Source organism: Engystomops pustulosus, chromosome 8 (assembly GCF_040894005.1).
Source record: "Engystomops pustulosus chromosome 8, aEngPut4.maternal, whole genome shotgun sequence".
Lineage (NCBI taxonomy): Eukaryota > Metazoa > Chordata > Amphibia > Anura > Leptodactylidae > Engystomops > Engystomops pustulosus.
In genome coordinates, this window is record NC_092418.1 from 122,055,972 (window position 1) to 122,076,600 (window position 20,629).

The 20,629-nt window shown below is 41.2% G+C and overlaps 1 protein-coding gene across 1 annotated transcript; it reads right to left on the bottom strand.

Annotated features, from left to right (window-relative positions):
• Positions 1-1,635: 1,635 nt before the first annotated feature.
• Positions 1,636-20,483, bottom strand: LOC140076198 (uncharacterized). Its single transcript, XM_072122713.1, has 4 exons — positions 20,399-20,483; positions 16,716-16,931; positions 4,199-5,782; positions 1,636-1,826 (listed from the first exon to the last, which is right to left on the bottom strand). The coding sequence occupies exons 1-4, from the start codon at positions 20,481-20,483 to the stop codon at positions 1,636-1,638; spliced, it is 2,076 nt and encodes a 691-aa protein (XP_071978814.1).
• Positions 20,484-20,629: the final 146 nt, after the last annotated feature.

Here is a 20,629-nt window from a genome sequence, read left to right on the forward strand (position 1 = left end):
TGATGTTTTCATTGCTACCATTTTGATGCCTGTGCAACCTTTTGATTACTTTTGAATTAATTTTTTATGGTATGTAAAATGGTGTAAAAGTAGCATTTCAGACATTTGGGTACCATATGGGTTCCACCATCTGTAATAACTGTTTTCATATTTTCTTTGAGATGTAGTGATATCTAAACTGATACCTGCTTGTGATTATTACTGTATATTACGTTTTATATCAGTTATAGCTAAATTGGGGTTATTTTTTTTTTTTTTAATTTTCATTATTTTTGCATTCTAGCATTGTAATCTCTATAGCCATCCCCTATTGTGTGCACATTTATACAGAATGCTGAGGATTTTTACTGCAATTTTCACCCTTGTCAATGCCAGGGTCAGACTCCAATGGAAAATCGATTTATACCCTTGTAAACCTGTTATTAGCCCTTTAGCTGCACCCGCTAAGGCACTGCAGTCCAGGTTTGACTACGGTTTCAAAGGGGTTAAATACACAGGATTGAAGCTTTTCCATTCCTGGGTGTTGGTGCAGGGACTGGGCTGTGATAACATAACCAGCAGGCACCACTAGGACCTGATGTCCTGCAAACTTCCTCTGACACTGTAAAAACCTGATACAGTGGTCATTGAAGGGTTAATAGTAAGGATGAAAACTAAATTGTGTCTTTAAAATGAAAAATAAAAAGATGCATGGCCTGAAATAGTAATTCCTGCTTCTGACAGATGAGGGTATCATTTTTTATGTTAGCGTATGTGCAGCATAGCATGGGCAAACATTCGGTCGCCTGCTGGAGAGAAGATGGGTGAGCAGACCCCTCTCAATAGAGAAGAGCAGGACTGGCACCGGAATACAGCAGAATATAGGACATTTCTTTGCCGGTCACGTGCGGTGATTCAACGTATGCTGACCCCACTGTGACTGTTTGCAATAGACATCTACGGGGACTGATACCATTTTTGGCTGGATATCGGTCCCCATTATGCTTTGTGTGCATTGGTTCCATAGGCCTTATGCACTTGTATTAATGCAGGAGGGGTGTGTGCTCCATGGCAAGCAGCCATTATATGGGACATATCTTATATCATGTGGAGCAGCCGCCCAGTTCAGCCATGGTGTGGTGTATGCAGGTGCTATAGACCTCTATGGGGCTGAGATCCGATCAGGGGCTCCCATATGTTTAGTCACCATAGGCTTTAGTTATACAGGGGGAAATTTATCAAACACCTGTATATGATAAAACATCAGCTGATCCTTTATCCGAGCTCCTTCACATTTTTCTCTCTTATTCTGATTGTGTTATATAATTTTACAAGTTCTCTAATCCAATCTGAAGTTTATTGGTTATTGCATCTCATACAACACAACATCAAACTGAATTACAAATGCAGAAGATGTTCAATAACAACAAGACTTCTCCCCTTGTGGCTCCTCTCATATATAAAAAGTATTTCATCAAGTAAAATGTTTGTCACATTCTTATCATTAAGCTGCCTTTTTCCTGTGTGAGAGACGTGTTTACAGATGGGATTTCATTGTAAAACATTTGTCACATTGTTAACACAAACCGCTTCTCCCCTGTGTGAGTTCTCTCGTGTTCAACAAGACTTGATTTATGACTAAAAATATTTCTCACATTATAAACATGAAAACGGCTTCTCTGCTGTATGAACTCTTAGATGTTTCACAAGATCTGATTTCTTAACATAACATTTGCCACATTCTGAGCATGGAAACGGCTTCTCCCCTGTGTGAATTTTCTGATGTGTGAGGAGATTCCATTTATGAGTAAAACATTTGTCACATTCAGAACATGAAAATGTCTTCCTGGTTGCAGCTCTTAGATGCTCGGCTGCTCTGTGGTGGCTTCTTTTTTGACCATTAGTCTGTGATGTATCAGAATAGATGCCCAATGTAATAGGATCAGATGATAGATTGATTAAAAGGAATGTCTGAGGGTAAATCCATTCTGCTGTTGTTTTCTTTATATGTTTTTGTGTGATCCTACAATCATCAGCATTAATATCTGAAGATATCAGATTTTCCTCTGAGCTCCGGCTAACGTCATCTCCTGGGAATAATAGGGTAGGTAACAAAAAAGTTTATGAAATCTGTAAAGATATAAATATTTATAAAATTTCTACATAATTGTTTTATTTCAAACTATTTCTGATTTCAGCATCACATTCTGAACGCACAAAACAGCTTCTCTACTGTGTGGATTCTTGGTAAAACATCTTGTAAACTTTCAGAGTGAAACACATTGGGGTAATTTAACTTTATTTTTATTTTCTCCTATATTTGCAACTTGTTTTGGTGCATTTGCATTTTTGCACCAAAATAAGCCACTCCAATCGCTTAGCGAACATCACAGCAACAGAATTTTTCAGTCTAGCATCTGATATATCTAAAGACTCCAGAAAAAAGTCACAAAACTCAGCTGCCTGATATCACCCTCTAAGATAAATGAAACAATTCCAAAAGCAGAAGAAAACAGAAAAATGTTCAGACTAAAGATGAATGACCCCCATTCTGTACAGCTTTATATTTCATTTCATCTACATCTTTGCACCCCTACATTTCTGTAACTCTACACCTCTATATCTCTGCCCCCCTATTTCCCCTTACCACTGTTCCTGCATTCCTACAACCTAATACTTGCACCGCTACACCTCAAGGTTCCTGTACCTCTACATTTCTGCAACCCTATAACTCTATGGGGGTCATTTACTAAGGGCCCGATTTGCGTTTTCCCGACGTGTTACCCGAATATTTCCGATTTGCGCCGATTTCCCCTGAATTGCCCCGGGATTTTGGCGCAAACGATCAGATTGTGGCGCATCGGCGCCGGCATGCAGACGGAAATCAGGGGGCGTGGCCGAACGAAAACCCGACGGATTTAAAAAAAAGTGTTGCGAGACTCGCGCTTACCTTCACTAGGAATAGGCCGGTGTACTTCAGTGCATTCCGGGGAACTTCAGCGCAGCAGCGCCACCTGGTGGACGTCGGAGGAACTACCTTAGTGAATCCCGGCCGGACCCGAATCCACCGCAGAGAACGCGCCGCTGGATCGCGAATGGGCCGGGTAAGTAAATCTGCCCCATTATCTTTGTTAGTGACTTTCATCTGTTCAGTTACGAAACTGTATATCAAAATTTATCGTTATGCAGCTGAGATGCATTTTGATCTAAAGCCTTTGAATGCACAATTAAAACCATACATCCATTTTTTGAATACATGTGCAATCTATTTACCCTCACTAGACTAGCTTATAGCTGCTTTCATTTTCCACCAAAAATTGCACCCAAGAACGAGTCTCTGAATCCCAAGTGGCCATAAAAAAAACAAGTTGTAAGTGTTGGAAAAAACACCAATATTATGGCAAAGACACTTCACAAATTAGCCACAAGAGGATCAACAAGGATATTAAAAAACACAGCTATTTTTGCGACCAAACACCAAACTAGCTGTGCAGCATAAATAACCATGTTTCTCTCATTTATCCTGCCAACCCTCAAAGTAAATTGACCATCAGGGGGGACCTCTGTTTTAAGCTTTGGAGCTTGTTCCTGTGTTGGACGATGGAGGTGTCAGAGTAGTTCAATTATCAGGCAGAGAGTAATTAAATAAATAATTGTGCCGTCCGATAACAATGACACAACCGAAATATGTTGTAGCCACGGAGAACTAGCGAGACCTCTGTGCATCTTTATTTTTTGCCCTTTCAGTACAAGGAGGGTTCAAGGTTAGTGCGGAAATGTGACATAAAATTAGAGATAACAAATAAAATCACACATAATAATATATTGAAAACATCATTGATGTATTTGGCAACATCTTGTCGTAGGAATTCATTGTCCATTTATTGTTATTGGACCCATTAACTGGACATAAATACAGACCATCCGGATCGTCATTCACCAGAATAGAATAACCGCTCCCCCAACAAATCCTTGGCCACATCCATTTATCAATGTCAAGTATTACATTTCAAATAAAGAACCAGACTCCCACATCCTGATCTTCCGGGGTCTCTATTTACAAACATTTATGTGTGTCCTGTGGAACGTCTCCTACAGGCCAAGATGTCTTAAGCAATCCTGTTATTTAGTGGAGAAGAGGATGAGTATATATAAATAACAAGACATAGACAAAATGGCGTTACATATCTAAACACTTAAAGACTTGAAAATGGTTTCTCCCCTGTGTGAATTCTCTCATGCTGAACAAGATTTGATTTCTTACTAAAACATTTTTCACATTCTAAACATGAAAACGGTTTCTCCCCTGTGTGAGTTCTCTCATGCTGTACAAGACTTGTTTTTTGAGTAAAACATTTGCCACATTCTGAACATGAAAACGGCTTCTCCCCTGTGTGAATTCTCTCATGTTTCACAAGGTCTGATTTCTGACTAAAACATTTTTTACATTCTAAACATGAAAACGGTTTCTCCCCTGTGTGAATTCTCTCATGCTGAACAAGACGTGTTTTTTGTGTAAAACATTTGCCACATTCTAAACATGAAAACGGTTTCTCCACTGTGTGAATTCTCTCATGTTTCACAAGGTCTGATTTCTGACTAAAACATTTTTTACATTCTAAACATGAAAACGGTTTCTCCCCTGTGTGAATTCTCTCATGCTGAACAAGACGTGTTTTTTGAGTAAAACATTTGCCACATTCTGAACATGAAAACGGTTTCTCCCCTGTGTGAATTCTCTCATGCTGAACAAGACTTAGTTTATGAGTAAAACATTTTCTACATTCTGAGCATGAAAATGACTTCTCTCCTGTGTGAAGTCTCTCATGCTGAACAAGATGTGTTTCCCGATTAAAACATTTTCCACATTCTGCACATGAAAACGGTTTCTCCCCTGTGTGAATTCTCTCATGCTGAACAAGACTTGTTTTTTGAGAAAAACATTTGCCACATTCTGCACATGAAAACGGTTTCTCCCCTGTGTGAATTCTCTCATGCTGGACAAGACTTAATTTATGAGTAAAGCATTTTCCACATTCTGAACATGAAAATGACTTCTCTCCTGTGTGAATTCTCTCATGCTGAACAAGACTTGATTTATCAGCAAAATTTTTTCCACATTCTGAACATGAAAACGGTTTCTCCCCTGTGTGAATTCTCTCATGCTTAACAAGACTTGATTTATGAGTAAAACATTTTCCACATTTTGAACATGAAAACGGCTTCTCCCCTGTATGAACTCTTTCATGTATCACAAGATTTGATTTCTTAATAAAACATTTGCCACATTCTGAACATGAAAACGGCTTCTCCCCTGTGTGAGTTCTCTCGTGATGAATAAGGTGTGTTTTCCGATTAAAATATTTTCCACATTCTGAACATGAAAACGGTTTCTCCCTTGTGTGATTTCTCTCATGTTGAACAAGATTTTTTCGTTCAATAAAACATTTTCCATTTTCTGAACATGAAAAAGGCTGCTCCCCTGAGTGAATGTTCTGATGTGTGAGATTCCAATTAACAGTAACATTTTTCCCATGTTCAGAACATGAAAATGTTTTCCTGGTTGCATCTGTTAGATGCTCGGCTGATCTGTGGTGGCTTCTTTCTTGACTGTTCATCTGTGATAAATCAGAATAGATAGGACAGAATGTAATAGGATCATATGATAGATTGTTGCAATGAAGATCTGAGGGTGAATCCTTTCTGCTGTCGTGTTCTATACATGTATCTTGTGTGATCCTACAATCATCAGCTGTAATATTTGAAGATGTCAGATGTTCCTCTGAGCTCCAGTTATCATCATCTGCAAGGAACAAGATGTTAAATGATAACAAAGTTAATAAAATCTGTAATGAAATAAATATTTATAACATTTCTGCATAAATTGCTAAATTGTTTCATGTCAAACCATTTCTGATTTCTGCATCACATTCTGGAAACATCTTCTCTCCTGTGTGAATTCTCAGTAAAACTCAGATTTCAGAGTAAAGCATATGTCATGTTGGGGGTCATTTATCTCAGGGTTTTATGTTTATTTGCTCTTATCTTTCATCTTATTGGGTGCATTTGCATATTTGCACCAAGAGCCTAACAAAGTTGCAGAAGAATTTAAATTTTTGTGCAACTCTAGTCACAAAAACTCAGCTTGTTGATATCTCACCCTCTAAGACAAATCAAACAAGTCCAAAACCAGGAAAAAAAAGACAGACAAATGTCCAGCCTAAAGATGAATGACCCCTATTTTGTACATACAGGCGGTCCCCTACTTAAGAACACTCGACTGTTGGTAATTTCCTGTACGTTAGCCTTAGGCTACAATAAACCGCTGTAACAGTTATCACAGGTGTCTGCAATCAAACATTTTAAAAATCCAATTGTCAAAGAGACCAAAAAGAATTTGGCTGGGGGTTACCATTATAAACTATATAGTTCCGACTTACATACAAATTCAACTTACAGAACCTACAGAACCAATCTTGTACGTAGCCCCAGGACTGCCTGTATTTGAAGCTTTATATTTCAATGTATCTACATCTTTGCACCCCTACACCTGTACATGACTGTACCCCTACATTTCTGCACCTCTATGGTTCTATGTCGCTTCATTCCTAACCATCTACATTCCTGCAACCCCATACTTGCACTGCTAAGCCTCAAGTTTACTATACCTCTACATAACTGCGAAACTTGTGACATAAATGTGGTGGCCAGTGTGAATACATATTGGAACGCCTCTTTCTGTGCACAGCATTGTGTCGCAGCTTGAACAGTGCAGCCGCGGCACAATCCCGATGGAAGCACTTCCTAAGTTCATGTGCAATCACTTTGCAGATGTTTTTATGTGAAGTTTATGCTAGAATTCTGGTGCAGACTGCATAATAAATGTGGCCCATGGTGCTCATTCCCAATTGCGTGTTTTCTGTCTGAAACACACGTGCAAACGGCTATGCCCCTGGGTGCATTGGGACATATCAAAAAAGTACAATGAATAATGCTGCCAAACCAGCTCAAATCCTTTGTTAATATGGAATAGAATAGTGGAATATGTCATGCTATACAACATTGTAATAAGTATATGTGTACATACAGAAATACAAATATATATGTTTACATCCTTTACTTGTACACTACACATCTATATGCATTATAGCATAGATACAAGTTACACATTCTAAGGACACACATATTCTGCAGATATACAAATCCTTAATTTATGGATATTACTGGCTCATATACACTGGAGATAACAGATATTCACATCCAACATCCAAAGAAGAGGTCAGAAGAAGGATCAGTTCTACAAAGTATCGAAGGCTGTCAGTACTTACCATTCTGGGGGTCCCTGGCACCAGCGTCATGTCCTCCTTCCCAGGCTCCCTCCACCGCACATATCTGGACCTGCTCTCTCTCCATTCTGTGTCTCAGTCTCTTAGTCTAAGCTCCTCCAATAAGATCTTCCACCAAGAAGTTCTCCTAAAGTGAGTCCTGCTTGGGTCTCTTATACCCCTTGGTCTGCCCACTCTTGTCTCAACAATCTCTCCCATGTAAATGAAGGGTGTTGGTGCTACTTCCTTATCAGCCAGACTCATTGTTTATGACACTCTGATTGTTCTCCTTTGTTATGGGTTTATCACTCTCTCCCACCAAAGAAAGGAGACCAGGATGTGTCTTTCTGATGAAACTAGATAACTTAATTTGCAAATCTTTACTCGGCCAAATGTCCCTGTGTGATTCCCTACTGATTCCACATCCTGAACAATAGGGAATGCAAATCCATGCAGACAAGGTGTCTCCGATGACCATGTGACTGCCCTGTCCTGGAAATGGCTTCATGGAGCAGAAGAATATCATACAATAAAGTGTTATTTTTGTCCATTCAAATTTTGAGATCTTTTTGCATTTTTTAAATCTTTTTAGTAATTTAACCGTAAAAAAAAATCAGTATCGGTGGCGAATAATAAACTTTTTAATGGCAACATTTGCTGCTTTTTTGTCACTATATGATACAGTCAAGTAAATACTATAATCAGCATTGCCAAAGTTTTACTTCAACATAATTGTAAAGGTTTTAATTTCTGTATGAAATTTTTTAATTCTTCCATATATTTGTTACATCTTTTACTCTTAAACAGTGGCAAAAAAACCAAAGCCGTGAGCTCCTTTCCCAAGTTTACATTATCTAAAATAAGCCTTTATCAACGTTTTTAAATAAAAAGTAAAAAAAAATGCAATGAAAAATATATTTGGGAATTTTATAACCAAATGCCAGTGTCTGATCACAGTAATCATCATCAAATATCTAAGTTCTTTGTCATCTCAATATTTCAGGATTACATATGCTGTCCAAAAATAAAAGGAATATTTAGATGTCTAAACTTTTTAAACATAAAATCCTCCTTAAACTATGGTTTTGAAATTTTGCTTCACATAAACTAATCGGATACTTTTTATAATTAAGTTAAATAAATACTATGATAATACAGACATATTGTTTTACTTTGTTGATTCTATAAACAACAAAGAAAGGCAGAAACAAAAGTAAAGTAAAAAATATACCAAATTATCTAATGAATATATAAATAAAAAGAAACTAAACACAAATAAAAACCTTGGGTAATGATGGAGTGAGATAAGAAATAACCTGGGGTCATGGTGGAGTAATTTAAAAATAACTTGGGATTGTGGTGGAGGGAGATAAGGAAAGGGTCAATCTATTCAATGTTGCGTTTCAAATAAACGAAAATCCCCTGACCGATGATATGAAAAATAATGTAATTTTCCTATTAAACTCAGCTGCTTAACCCAAAAACAGCTGCAACGCTGTATTAAAACACCTAAAATAGACCAATCACTGGGCCCCGGTGGAATACACCCTGGATACTACATGACTTGTCTTCTCTGATAGTAAGCCAAGTAAAAGAGAGTATACGTGGCACATCCCATAAAACTTCAAAACTTTATTCTTCTTACATTAAAAAGAGTGCAGGAAAAGTGACATGTAGGTAATCCACCTACGCGTTTCAGCTTGCTCTCAAGCCTTAGTCATGGTGTGGACAAACAAGCCAGCAACACGTGGGCACTCCAAACAAGCCTCCACTATCCTCAAAGTAAGTTTCTGGATATAAGGATATGTGAGACATTTTTTCCTATTTTTCTCTACGTTTGTCTTCTCTGATAGATATGTTGTGATTTTAATATTTAAGATTCCATAAAATTCCACAGGACTAGGGCATAGCAAATGTGGTGCCAAGATTCAAAGAAATGGTCAAAAGGCAATCAGGAAACTACAGACCTTAAAGAGATTAACTTCAGATGTTGGAGAATAGGGCAGTACAGTGCACAAACAAGACCATAATAATGATGGAAATTGTCTGAACCTATGCAGCAGGTGCATACTGCCCCCTATGTACCAGAATATAACTACTATAGTACTGTCCCCTATGTACAGGAATATAACTACTATAATACTGCCCCCTATGTACAGGAATATAACTACTATAATACTGCCCCCTATGTACAAGAATATAACTACTATAGTACTGCACCCTATGTACAGGGATATAACTACTATAATACTGCCCCCTATGTACAGGTATATAACTACTATAATACTGCCCCCCTATGTACAAGAATATAACTACTATAATACTGCCCCCTATGTACAGGAATATAACTACTATAATACTGCCCCCTATGTACAAGAATATAACTACTATAATACTGCCCCCTATGTACAAGAATATTACTACTATAATACTGCCCCCTATGTACAGAAATATAACTACTATAATACTGCCCCCTATGTACAGGAATATAACTACTATAATACTGCCCCCTATGTACAGGAATATAACTACTATAATACTGCCCCCTATGTACAAGAATATAACTACTATAATACTGCTCCCTATGTACAAGAATATAACTACTATAATACTGCCCCCTATGTACAGGAATATAACTACTATAATACTGCCCCCTATGTACAAGAATATAACTACTATAATACTGTCCCTATGTACAAGAATATAACTACTATAATACTGCCCCTATGTACAAGAATATAACTATTATAATACTGCCCCTATGTACAGGAATGTAACTACTATAATAGTGCCCCTATGTACAAGAATATAACTATTATAATACTGCCCCTATGTACAGGAATGTAACTACTATAATACTGCCCCTATGTACAAGAATATACTATAATACTGCCCCCTATGTACAGGAATATAACTACTATAATACTGCCCCTATGTACAAGAATATAACTACTATAATACTGCCCCCTATGTACAGGAATATAACTACTATAATACTGCCCCTATGTACAAGAATATAACTACTATAATACTGCCCTCTATGTACAAGAATATAACTACTATAATACTGCCCCCTATGTACAGGAATATAACTACTATCATACTGCCCCTATGTACAAGAATATAACTACTATAATACTGCCCCCTATGTACAAGAATATAACTACTATAATACTGCCCCTTATGTACAAGAATATAACTACTATAATACTGCCCCTATGTACAAGAATATACTATAATACTGCCCCCTATGTACAGGAATATAACTACTATAATACTGCCCCCTGTGTACAAGAATATAGCTACTATAATACTGCCCCTATGTACAAGAATATAACTACAGACAGCAGGGCAAGGGCAGCAACTTGGGGGTCTACGGGCCGTGGGTCATTCACCCCTGAACTACACCTAGAGAAGAGGGGGTTGTACCATCACCATAGACAGGGGGCATCCTCTACACCTAGAGGAGAGGAGGTTCTACCATCACCATAGACAGAGGGGATCCGCTACACCTAAAGGAGAGGCAGTTATACCAACACCATAGACAGGGGCATCCTCTAAACCTAGAGGAGAGGATGATCTACCATCACCATATACAGGGGTTATCCTCTACACCTAGAGGAGAGGAGTTTCTACCATTACCATAGACAGGGGGCAAAAAATGACACCTCACACAGCTCTGTACACCAAATTGTGAAAAAGTTATTCGCTTCAGAAGATGGAGAAATTTTTTTTCTTTTTCATACACGTCTGTTTAATATTTCAAAATGTATTAAAAGGCAATAATACCTATGTAAATTTGGTATCTCTGTGATAGTACCAAAGCAAAGAATAAAGCAGAGGAGCGTAACGTAAAAGTTGTAAAAACTGAGCCCACAAGAAAGTGACTGAAACACTTTTTGTTGCCCAACTTTTCCACATCTGGAATTTTTTTCCAGTTTCCTAGTGCTTGCCATGGAATAATAAATAATGCCACAGAGAAGTAAAATTTGTTTCACAGAAAATCAGTCCTCAAACAGCTCAGTACACGAAAAAATGAAAAAGCTATGGATTTTTGAAGGTGGAGAGCGAGAAATGAGCGAAAAAACACTCCGTTAAAGACTATCTAACCATTAACCATTTGTCACATTGTAAACACAAACCGCTTCTCCCCTTTGTGAATTCTCTCATGCTGAACAAGATGGGATTTATAAACCCACTTGCACCACAATTCTGGTGGTTTTGTGCCAAAAACACTGTCTATAATGCCTTGCGCCACATTTATCAAGGCTTTTAGACAGTTTTTTAACACTTTTTCGACTTGTCCAATTAAGGAGGCGTGGCCATCAGAAACCAGGCTGATAAGAAGCATCGAGCTCCTCCTGTCTTCTCTCTGGGTGACAAGGTGTAATTATCCTCCAGATACGTCCGCTAAAGATACCTAGCTACAAGCTTGGTCCCCGGTTCCTTGGTTCCTTTGAGGTAATCAAGCACATCAACCCGGTGTCCATGTCTCTCTCCTGAAGCCAGCCGTCTTGAACCGCTTCTCAAAACATTCTCCTCTTCCTGAGGCTTACTCTACTGATGTCTATGAAGTCAAGGAGGTGTTGGACATGAAGGGGTGAGAGTTAGGCGGTTCTTCCTTGTAGACTGGAAGGGGTTGAGGCCTGAGTAGAGATCCTGGGAGCCTGAAGAGAATATTTTGGGTCAAAGTCTCCTCCAGAGGTTTCTTGGGACCAAGAAGAGGGGGAGGCCGAAGGGGGAAAGGGTACTGTCACAAGTGCCCTTGCGATCCATGTCACAGATTGCGGGCATAACAGTGCCCCTCTCCATGGCACTGCCCCATCCACTGGCCCGCACTTACCTCTCCATGACCTCTCCCTTCCTGGCCGTGCACCACCACTCGAAGATTTAAAGAGCCACAGCATCTTTGATTGGCGCTGTCACTTCCACACACATATTCTGCACATGTACACATCCTTTATTTATGGAAATTACTGGTTCATATACACTGGATATAACAGATATTCACATCCAACATATGTACCAGGTTCTTGGAAACATTTTGTGGTAGTGGATATAGAAATAATGGGACAGAGGAGAAATCATTTCACAAAAACAATAAAGGCTGTCAGTACTCACCATTCTGGGGGTCCCCGGCACCAGCGTCATGTCCTCCTTCCCAGACTCCCTCCTCCGCACATATCTGGACCTGCTCTCTCTCCATTCTGTGTCTCAGTCTCTTAGTCTAAGCTCCTCCAGTAAGATCTTCCACCAAGAAGTTCACCCATGTGAGTCCTGCTTGCGTCTCTTATACACCTTGGTCTGCCCCTTCTTGTCTCAAAAAGCTCCCCCATGTAAATGAAGGGTGTTGGTCCCACTTCCTTATCAGTCAGGCTGATGGTTTATGACACTGAGGGCATTACATTAGATATGGGTGCATCATCCTTTTTGGTATACTGATTTATTTTTATTATGGTGTCCTTGCTTCGATTTTGTCTTCATCCAGAATTCACTTTCCTGGTTTAATAAAAAGCCTAATTGTGTGTTTTCACTGGTGTAAAGTAGATACTTACCATCCAGGTCTGCAATGTAAACGTCTCTAAGCAACAGTTGGTATCCGGGTCCCTACGCTATGGAATGGGGGATTGGCCTGTATTCAGGTGGGTGGAGACTTCACCACGACTCTGGTGACTGGTGGATCTGGGCGCTCCTACTTTGGTGACATCTCTGATTCGTCACTAGTACATAGAGTATTGATAGTGGCTAAGTGAAGCCGCATTGGTCAAGCCCTCTTTTGGTGGGCGGAGCTTAGGCTATAAATAGCCGCTCGTGCATGCTAGATGCGCGGCCCAACTAGAGCCAGCATCCTGTCTAGATACTTAGCGAGTGTTATGTGTAATAACTATGAGCCAGTTAGATAGGGTCTAAATTTATACAGCATCCCGGCTCTGAACTGATGCACTAACTTGCTAACACCACTAACCTTGACAGCATAACGCATTGACAAATACAAGAGGGTCATAGTATCAGCGGTGCGATATGGAGCGCTGTGGCTCAGGTGCTTCTATATAATCCACTTCACACCTCTGATGAACTGCTACGCTTACCAATAGCAGGGAAACGCGTTAGGTGTACTGCTGTGCCATGAGAATATTGTAACACGCCACTTTTAAGGGTTTTATGTATAGGAACATGAGCCAAGAGATACAATTGAAGGGAATCCTTCCTACTGGCTCCGTTCTAGCACTTTAGTAGGTCCTCCAATGGGCTGATATATGGAAGCGTGTGACCAGTCTCCAATTCAACACTGCAACATAATCAGGGTAATTAGTGAGGTGACACATTATCCCTCTTACCCAAGTTCATATGTATATGACTGGCACACTTTCCCCAGAGGAGTTACCTAAGTCTGTAATTGCACAGATCTAGTGTAAGGCTCTTTTTGGTTATTTTTCATGGGCCTAGTTTTTGTAATAATTAAAGATTTGAGATTTTAATGTTCCACTCTACAGGCAGTTTTTGCTCTATTTGCTATTTAAATGATTAAGGGACATAAACAGATAATTTTGGATGGTTGATATTGTTAATGATATATTTCTCTATGGTGGCCATCTTGGAGCAAGAGAACCAAACAGAAGCCATTTTAAGTATTAGCTGGGGGTCAAGCACTGTCCAGCTAAGGTCATGATTCAAACTTAATTTTTTTGTAACCTGTTTGCTCGCCTGCCAACTAATTCCCTTGACATTTAATGAGAAGCCAGTCTGTCCTTCATCTTTTGTTATATATCTTGGTTCTAGCGCCAGCTTATCTCCTTCTCCTCAGGGAAATTAGTATAAACATGTCTGTGAACAAGGCCTATCAACCTTTTCTGAGAATGTGCTGGTAAATTCATTATGGCCAATAGCATTACAGTATTCTTAACTTCTTCTTCACACCCCCCCCCCCCAATTCTGCTTTTTCTGTTTTGATATATGACTGTGGTTTTTGAAATAAAGAGTGTGATTTGGGTGCAGCTAAAGACCGTGTCTGCGTCTTGGGTTTGTTCTCTCCTCCTGGTACCAGGAGCCATGAAAGATTTAATTTGAAAGTCACCATGCAATGGGGGGTCTGAGACCCAGATAAAAATCTCTAACAATATCCTATATAGTTTCTTTAAAACCATGACTTACCTCACGCTACCCAAGATAGCTCCTGCAAACAACTCCCATGTGGGACAAATGGCCTCAAGTGGTTACACCAGGAGAAGAACCTTGATAAGGGAGAGATACTTGTGGCAAGAGAGTTTCTACTGTGGTTGTGGGACAATGATATTGAGGTACTTGATATTTAACCTAGTATTAGGAGTTAGAGGTGCCAGGACCTTTATGATATTTGTGTGTTCTTATGGACCTCACCTCGGCGTTATCCTATAGTGTGATATTGCCCAGAGAGAAACCTTAACCCACAAGTAACATCTACTGGAGACACATGGACTAGGGTGATATTCTGAATACAATATGGTTCCCACATGTTGAGGAACAGCCCCCTTAACCAGGGATCATAAATGGCCACGTCTCTGATCAATTAGAACCTAAAAATGTCAAAAATAAAGGCAAGTGAATTTGTAGATTAAAAACCGGTGGGACGTCACAAGTGTGTGGAGATGTTGGGGAGGGCTGAGGAGCAAATCCGAGAATGGATTTCCATAACACGCAGAGTCCATCCTCCCACTATGTGGTGCTGAATACAAGAAGAGTCTGTGGGCCTATTTGAATAAGTTTGGCTTCTTTTTACATAAACTTCACTGATAGAATACAATGGGGGCATTCATTCATAGCGGTGAAAGGTCTGGTATTCCGGAGCACAAATTGTCCAATTTTTAGATTGGGATGTTAGATTTTGGCACAGGAGCTGAATGACTTGGCACACAACCGAAAAGGTTCGGAACTTGCTCCACATTTATGTAGGTGAAATAGAACCTGGTCAACAGCTTTTAGCTTGTCTAATTGGATGCTAAAAAATGTGGCTAAAAAAGTGTTGGGAACCTAGAAGCACAGGAAACGCGTTGGGTTCACAAGTTGCGCCCAAATTCAGGTACCAAACAAAAGGCATGAGGATTGTGAAGAGGAACAATATTGTGGCGGCGATACCTCATAAATATGGCTAAAAAAAATCTGCCAAAAACGGGTAGAAAGCCAATAAAAAATTCCCTCCAATGTTCTTTGTTACTTAGGTAAAAATTCAGGTGGTTCCTTTATCTACATTTTTCTCTGCTTCTCTGTATATGTATTACGATTGTCGAAGTCCTCCAACTTTTTTCATGTGTACAGGCGGTCCCCTACCTAAGAACACCTGACTTACATACGACCCCTAGTTACAAACGGACCTCTGGATGTTGCCAATTTACTGTACTTTATCCTTAGGCTACAATAAACAGCTGTAACAGTTATCACTGGTGTCTACAATGAAGCTTTATTATGAATCCAGGTTCTAATGAAAATCCAACATTTTTAAAATTCAATTGTCACAGAGACCAAAAAAAAATTTGGCTGGGGGTTACAATGATAAAGTATACAGTTCCGACTTACATACAAATTCAACTTAAGAACAAACCTACAGTCCCTATCTTGTATGTAACCCGGGGACTGCCTGTAGTTTATTGGTTGATACATTTCATATAATTCTTTATAAATCATTTACAAATGTTGATAAAAAAAAAATGAACATGACTTCTCCCCGTGTGGTTTCTTTTATATCTCATTATATAAACACTTATCACTTTCTGAACGTTAACATGCTTTCTGGCCTGTGTGGATTCTTTGATGTCTGTTGAGATGTGATTTCCATGTAAAACATTTCCCACATTCTGTACATGAATACGGCTTCTCCCCTGTGTGGATTTTCTTATGTTCAATAAGACCCGATTTCTGAATAAAACATTTGCCACATTGTGAGCATGAAAATGGCTTCTCCCCTGTGTGAATTCTCTCATGTTTAACAAGATCTGCTTTATTATTAAAACTTTTGCCACACTCAGAACACAAAAATGTTTTCTCCCCTGTGTGAATTCTCTTATGTATTTTGAGCACCCCATTTAGAGAAAAACATTTGCCACATTCAGAACATGAAAATGGCTTCTCCCCTGTGTGAATTCTCCTATGTGTAATAAGAGCTGATTTCTGAATAAAACATTTACCACATTCTGTGCAGGAAAACGGCTTTACCCCTGTGTGGATTCGCTCGTGTTCGATAAGAACTGATTTCCGAATAAAACATTTGCCACATTCGGGGCATGGAAATGGCTTCTCCCCTGTGTGAGTTCTCTCATGCACAACAAGATGTGATTTGTGATTAAAACCTTTGCCACATTGTGAACATGAAAATGGTTCCTCTCCTGTGAGTTCTCTCATGTATAACAAGGCGTGATTTGTAATTAAAATCTTTTCCACATTCTAAACATGAAAACGGCTTCTCCCTGGGGTGACTTCTTGGACGTTCATCTCGTTGGTGAGTTCTTTTATGTCTATTAGTCTGTGATCTCTCAGAACCGATGCCCAATGTACCAGAATCCGATGATAGATCATTGTTGTGAAGGGCTGAGCTTGAATCATCAGCTATAATATCAGGACATATCAGATGTTCCTCTGAGCTGGAGGTGACGTTATCTGCTGGGGACAATAGTGTCAAATTGGATCAAATCTCTGATGATATTAATATTTTATACCATTTCTATTTCATCTCTCAAGTCTAATCAGCTGTGAATTCAGTGTCATATATTTGCCACATTTTGAGCACAAAAACAAAACTTCTCTCCTGTGTAAACTCTAAGCACAGATCTAAACCCTTATTATATTATAATTATAATTCAGGCTTTATATCTTACTTTTATACTGTGATAGGACAATGGATAAAAGGAACTTTGCTCATGCAGAACACAAAGCAGAACTATACCTTCCCTATACGTCTACACGACTGCACCCTTATACCTCTACATCCCTGCACCCCTATACCTCTACATGCCTGCACCCCTGTACCTCTACATCCCTGCACCCCTATACCTCTACACCCCATGCACCCCTATACCTCTACATCCCTGCACCCCTATACCTCTGCATCCCTGCACCCCTATACCTCTACATCCCTGCACCCCTATACCTCTACATCCCTGCACCCCTGTACCTCTACATCCCTGCACCCCTATACCTCTACACCCCTGCACCCCTATACCTCTACATCCCTGCACCCCTATACCTCTGCATCCCTGCACCCCTATACCTCTACATCCCTGCACCCCTATACCTCTACATGCCTGCACCCCTATACCTCTACATACCTGCACCCCTATACCTCTACATCCCTGCACCCCTGTACCTCTACATCCCTGCACCCCTATACCTCTACATCCCTGCACCCCTATACCTCTACATCCCTGCACCCCTATACCTCTACATCCCTGCCCCCTATACCTCTACATCCCATACACCCCTATACCTCTACATCCCTGCACCCCTATACCTCTACATCCCTGCACCCCTATACCTCTGCATCCCTGCACCCCTATACCTCTACATCCCTGCACCCCTATACCTCTACATGCCTGCACCCCTATACCTCTACATACCTGCACCCCTATACCTCTACATCCCTGCACCCCTGTACCTCTACATCCCTGCACCCCTATACCTCTACATCCCTGCACCCCTATACCTCTACATCCCTGCCCCCTATACCTCTACATCCCATACACCCCTATACCTCTACATCCCTGCACCCCTGCACCCCTACACATCTACATCCCTGCACCCCTATACCTCTACATCCCTGACCCCTATAACTCTACATCCCTGCACCCCTATTCCTCTACATCCCTGCACCCCTATACCTCTACATCCATGCACCCCTATACCTCTACATCCCTGCACCCCTATACCTCTACATCCCTGCACCCCTATTCCTCTACATCCCTGCACCCCTATACCTCTACATCCCTGCACCCCTATACCTCTACAACCCTGCACCCCTATACCTCTGCACCTATAGGAAATATTTGTGAAATTAAGGTTACACTTTAAGCTGCTAAAAATGATGGATTCAGATAATGTCCATGGAGGCCTTGAGCACAGACACCGCAAAAATGCAACACACCACAAACATCCCAGACACCAGACACCAGAGCCAACTAGCTGTACACACAGATAAAACTGCTATACGTGGTACAGGTGAATAATGCTGACATGTACAACTAACCCTAATCCCAGGCAAAAATACAGAGCTCAATATTTTTCATGAATATGAAATAGCGCAGTAGAATATGTTGTGTTGTACAAGAGTTTATGTATACACATTTTTAGATCCATGACTTGTACACAGGGGCGTTGCTAGGGTCGCAAAAGATCAGGGGCACGGGCCCCAATGCATATGTACCACTGGTCACCCCTGGGGAGTTTACCAAACAGACATCTTATGTTCTTATGTTCCTTACTCCTCCCCTCTCCATATGAAGTCGTGCAGCCAGACTGTACTTTCCAGAAAGATCTTTTTTCCAGCAATGGCACGGTGGCGCAAAAGTGTGCTCACCATACCGGGGACTCCTATGGCAGCTGTATGTCACCAAAAATGCCCCTGTAATGTCCTTTGCAACCCCCTGTAATGTCCTCATGGCCCCCAAAAAGGTCCTCTGCAGCCCCCTTTCATATCCTCATAGCCCCCTTCATGTCCTCCGCAGCCCCCTTTCATGTCCTCCGCAGCCTCCTTTCATGTCCTCCGCAGCCTCCTTTCATGTCCTCATAGCCCCCTTTCATGTCCTCATAGCCCCCTTTCATGTCCTCATAGCCTCCTTTCATGTCCTCCGCAGCCCCCTTTCATGTCCTCATAGCCCCCTTTCATGTCCTCATAGCCCCCTTTCATGTCCTCATAGCCTCCTTTCATGTCCTCATAGCCTCCTTTCAAGTCCTCATAGCCTCCTTTCATGTCCTCATAGCCCCCTTTCAAGTCCTAATAGCCCCCTTTCTTGTCCTCATAGCCCCCTTTCTTGTCCTCATAGCCCCCTTTCTTGTCCTCATAGCCTCCTTTCAAGTCCTCATAGCCCCCTTTCATGTCCTCACAGCCCCCTTTCATGTCCTCATAGCCCCCTTTCATGTCCTCATAGCCCCCTTTCATGTCCTCATAGCCCCCTTTCATGTCCTCATAACCCCCTTTCATGTCCTCATAGCCCCCTTTCTTGTCCTCATAGCCCCCTTTCATGTCCTCATAGCCCCCTTTCATGTCCTCATAGCCCCCTTTCATGTCCTCATAGCCTCCTTTCATGTCCTCATAGCCTCCTTTCAAGTCCTCATAGCCCCCTTTCTTGTCCTCATAGCCCCCTTTCTTGTCCTCATAGCCCCCTTTCATGTCCTCATAGCCCCCTTTCATGCCCACCACAGTACCCTGTAATGTTGACCACAGCCCCCCATGTCCTCATAACCCCCTGTAGTAGTCCCCACAGTCTCCTTAATGTTATTAACAGACTCCAAAAAGTTCCCCCCAGCCCCCCCTTCCCCCTCTCCATCTCCTCATAGCCTCCAGCCACAAGTAATCCCCCCCCCCCCCTCAGACGCTCACCCGTGTCTTCCCTCCGGCTGGACTGCAGGACTGTGGTGCGGTGACGTCATCACCTGGCGTCTCCTGCTCCCGGCAGCTGTAGTGAGCTGCTAGAAGCTGGAGACGCTGGGTCATCGCGTCTCCTGCTCTCTGCAGTGGTGAATGGAGCTGACGGCTCCTTCACCACTACAGTGCTCATCGCTATCTACGTCCTGAGGATGTAGATAGCGATGAGAGTGGGGAAATCCCTCTGCACAGCTGACATTCGGGGCACAGGTCAAAAGATCCGGGGCCCGTGCCTTTGCCCTAGCGACGCCCCTGCTTGTACATATGCACATGGATACACATAACCTCATACATTACACACTATCAGGACATGTACTGCACATATACACTGCACATGTATGGAGATTACTGCCTCCTCTCCCCCTGACTACGTTATCACAGATCAGTTTCTTGGACACATTATGGGAAAGGATAATTGCAGAAGGAAGGGAAACAGAAGAGAAATCAGATCTAGGAAGTAATGACTGATAAGTCCATCAGTTCTCACCATTCTGGGGGTCCCCGGCCCCAGCGTCATGTCCTCCTTCCAAGGTTCCCTCTTCTGTACATATCTGGTCCTGTTCTCTCTCCATTCTGTGTCTCAGTCTCTTAGTCCAAGCTCCTCCAGTAAGATCTTCCACTAAGAAGTTCTCCCATGTGGGTCCTGCTCTGGTCTCTTATAGCCCTTGGTCTGTCCCCTCTTGGAGATACCGTACCTAATGATGAAAGATCTTCCCCC

What these genes read in the sequence shown, in the direction of transcription:
- LOC140076198 (XM_072122713.1), bottom strand. Translation starts at nt 20,483, where the DNA reads ATGGAGAGAGAACAGGACCAGATATGTACAGAAGAGGGAACCTTGGAA. An exon ending in GGCCGGGGACCCCCAGAATG is followed by an intron (nt 16,932 to 20,398) that starts GTGAGAACTGAT and finishes TGTCCCCAGCAG; the next exon opens with ATAACGTCACCTCCAGCTCA. An exon ending in GCCGTTTTCATGTTTAGAAT is followed by an intron (nt 5,783 to 16,715) that starts GTGGAAAAGATT and finishes TGTTCCTTGCAG; the next exon opens with ATGATGATAACTGGAGCTCA.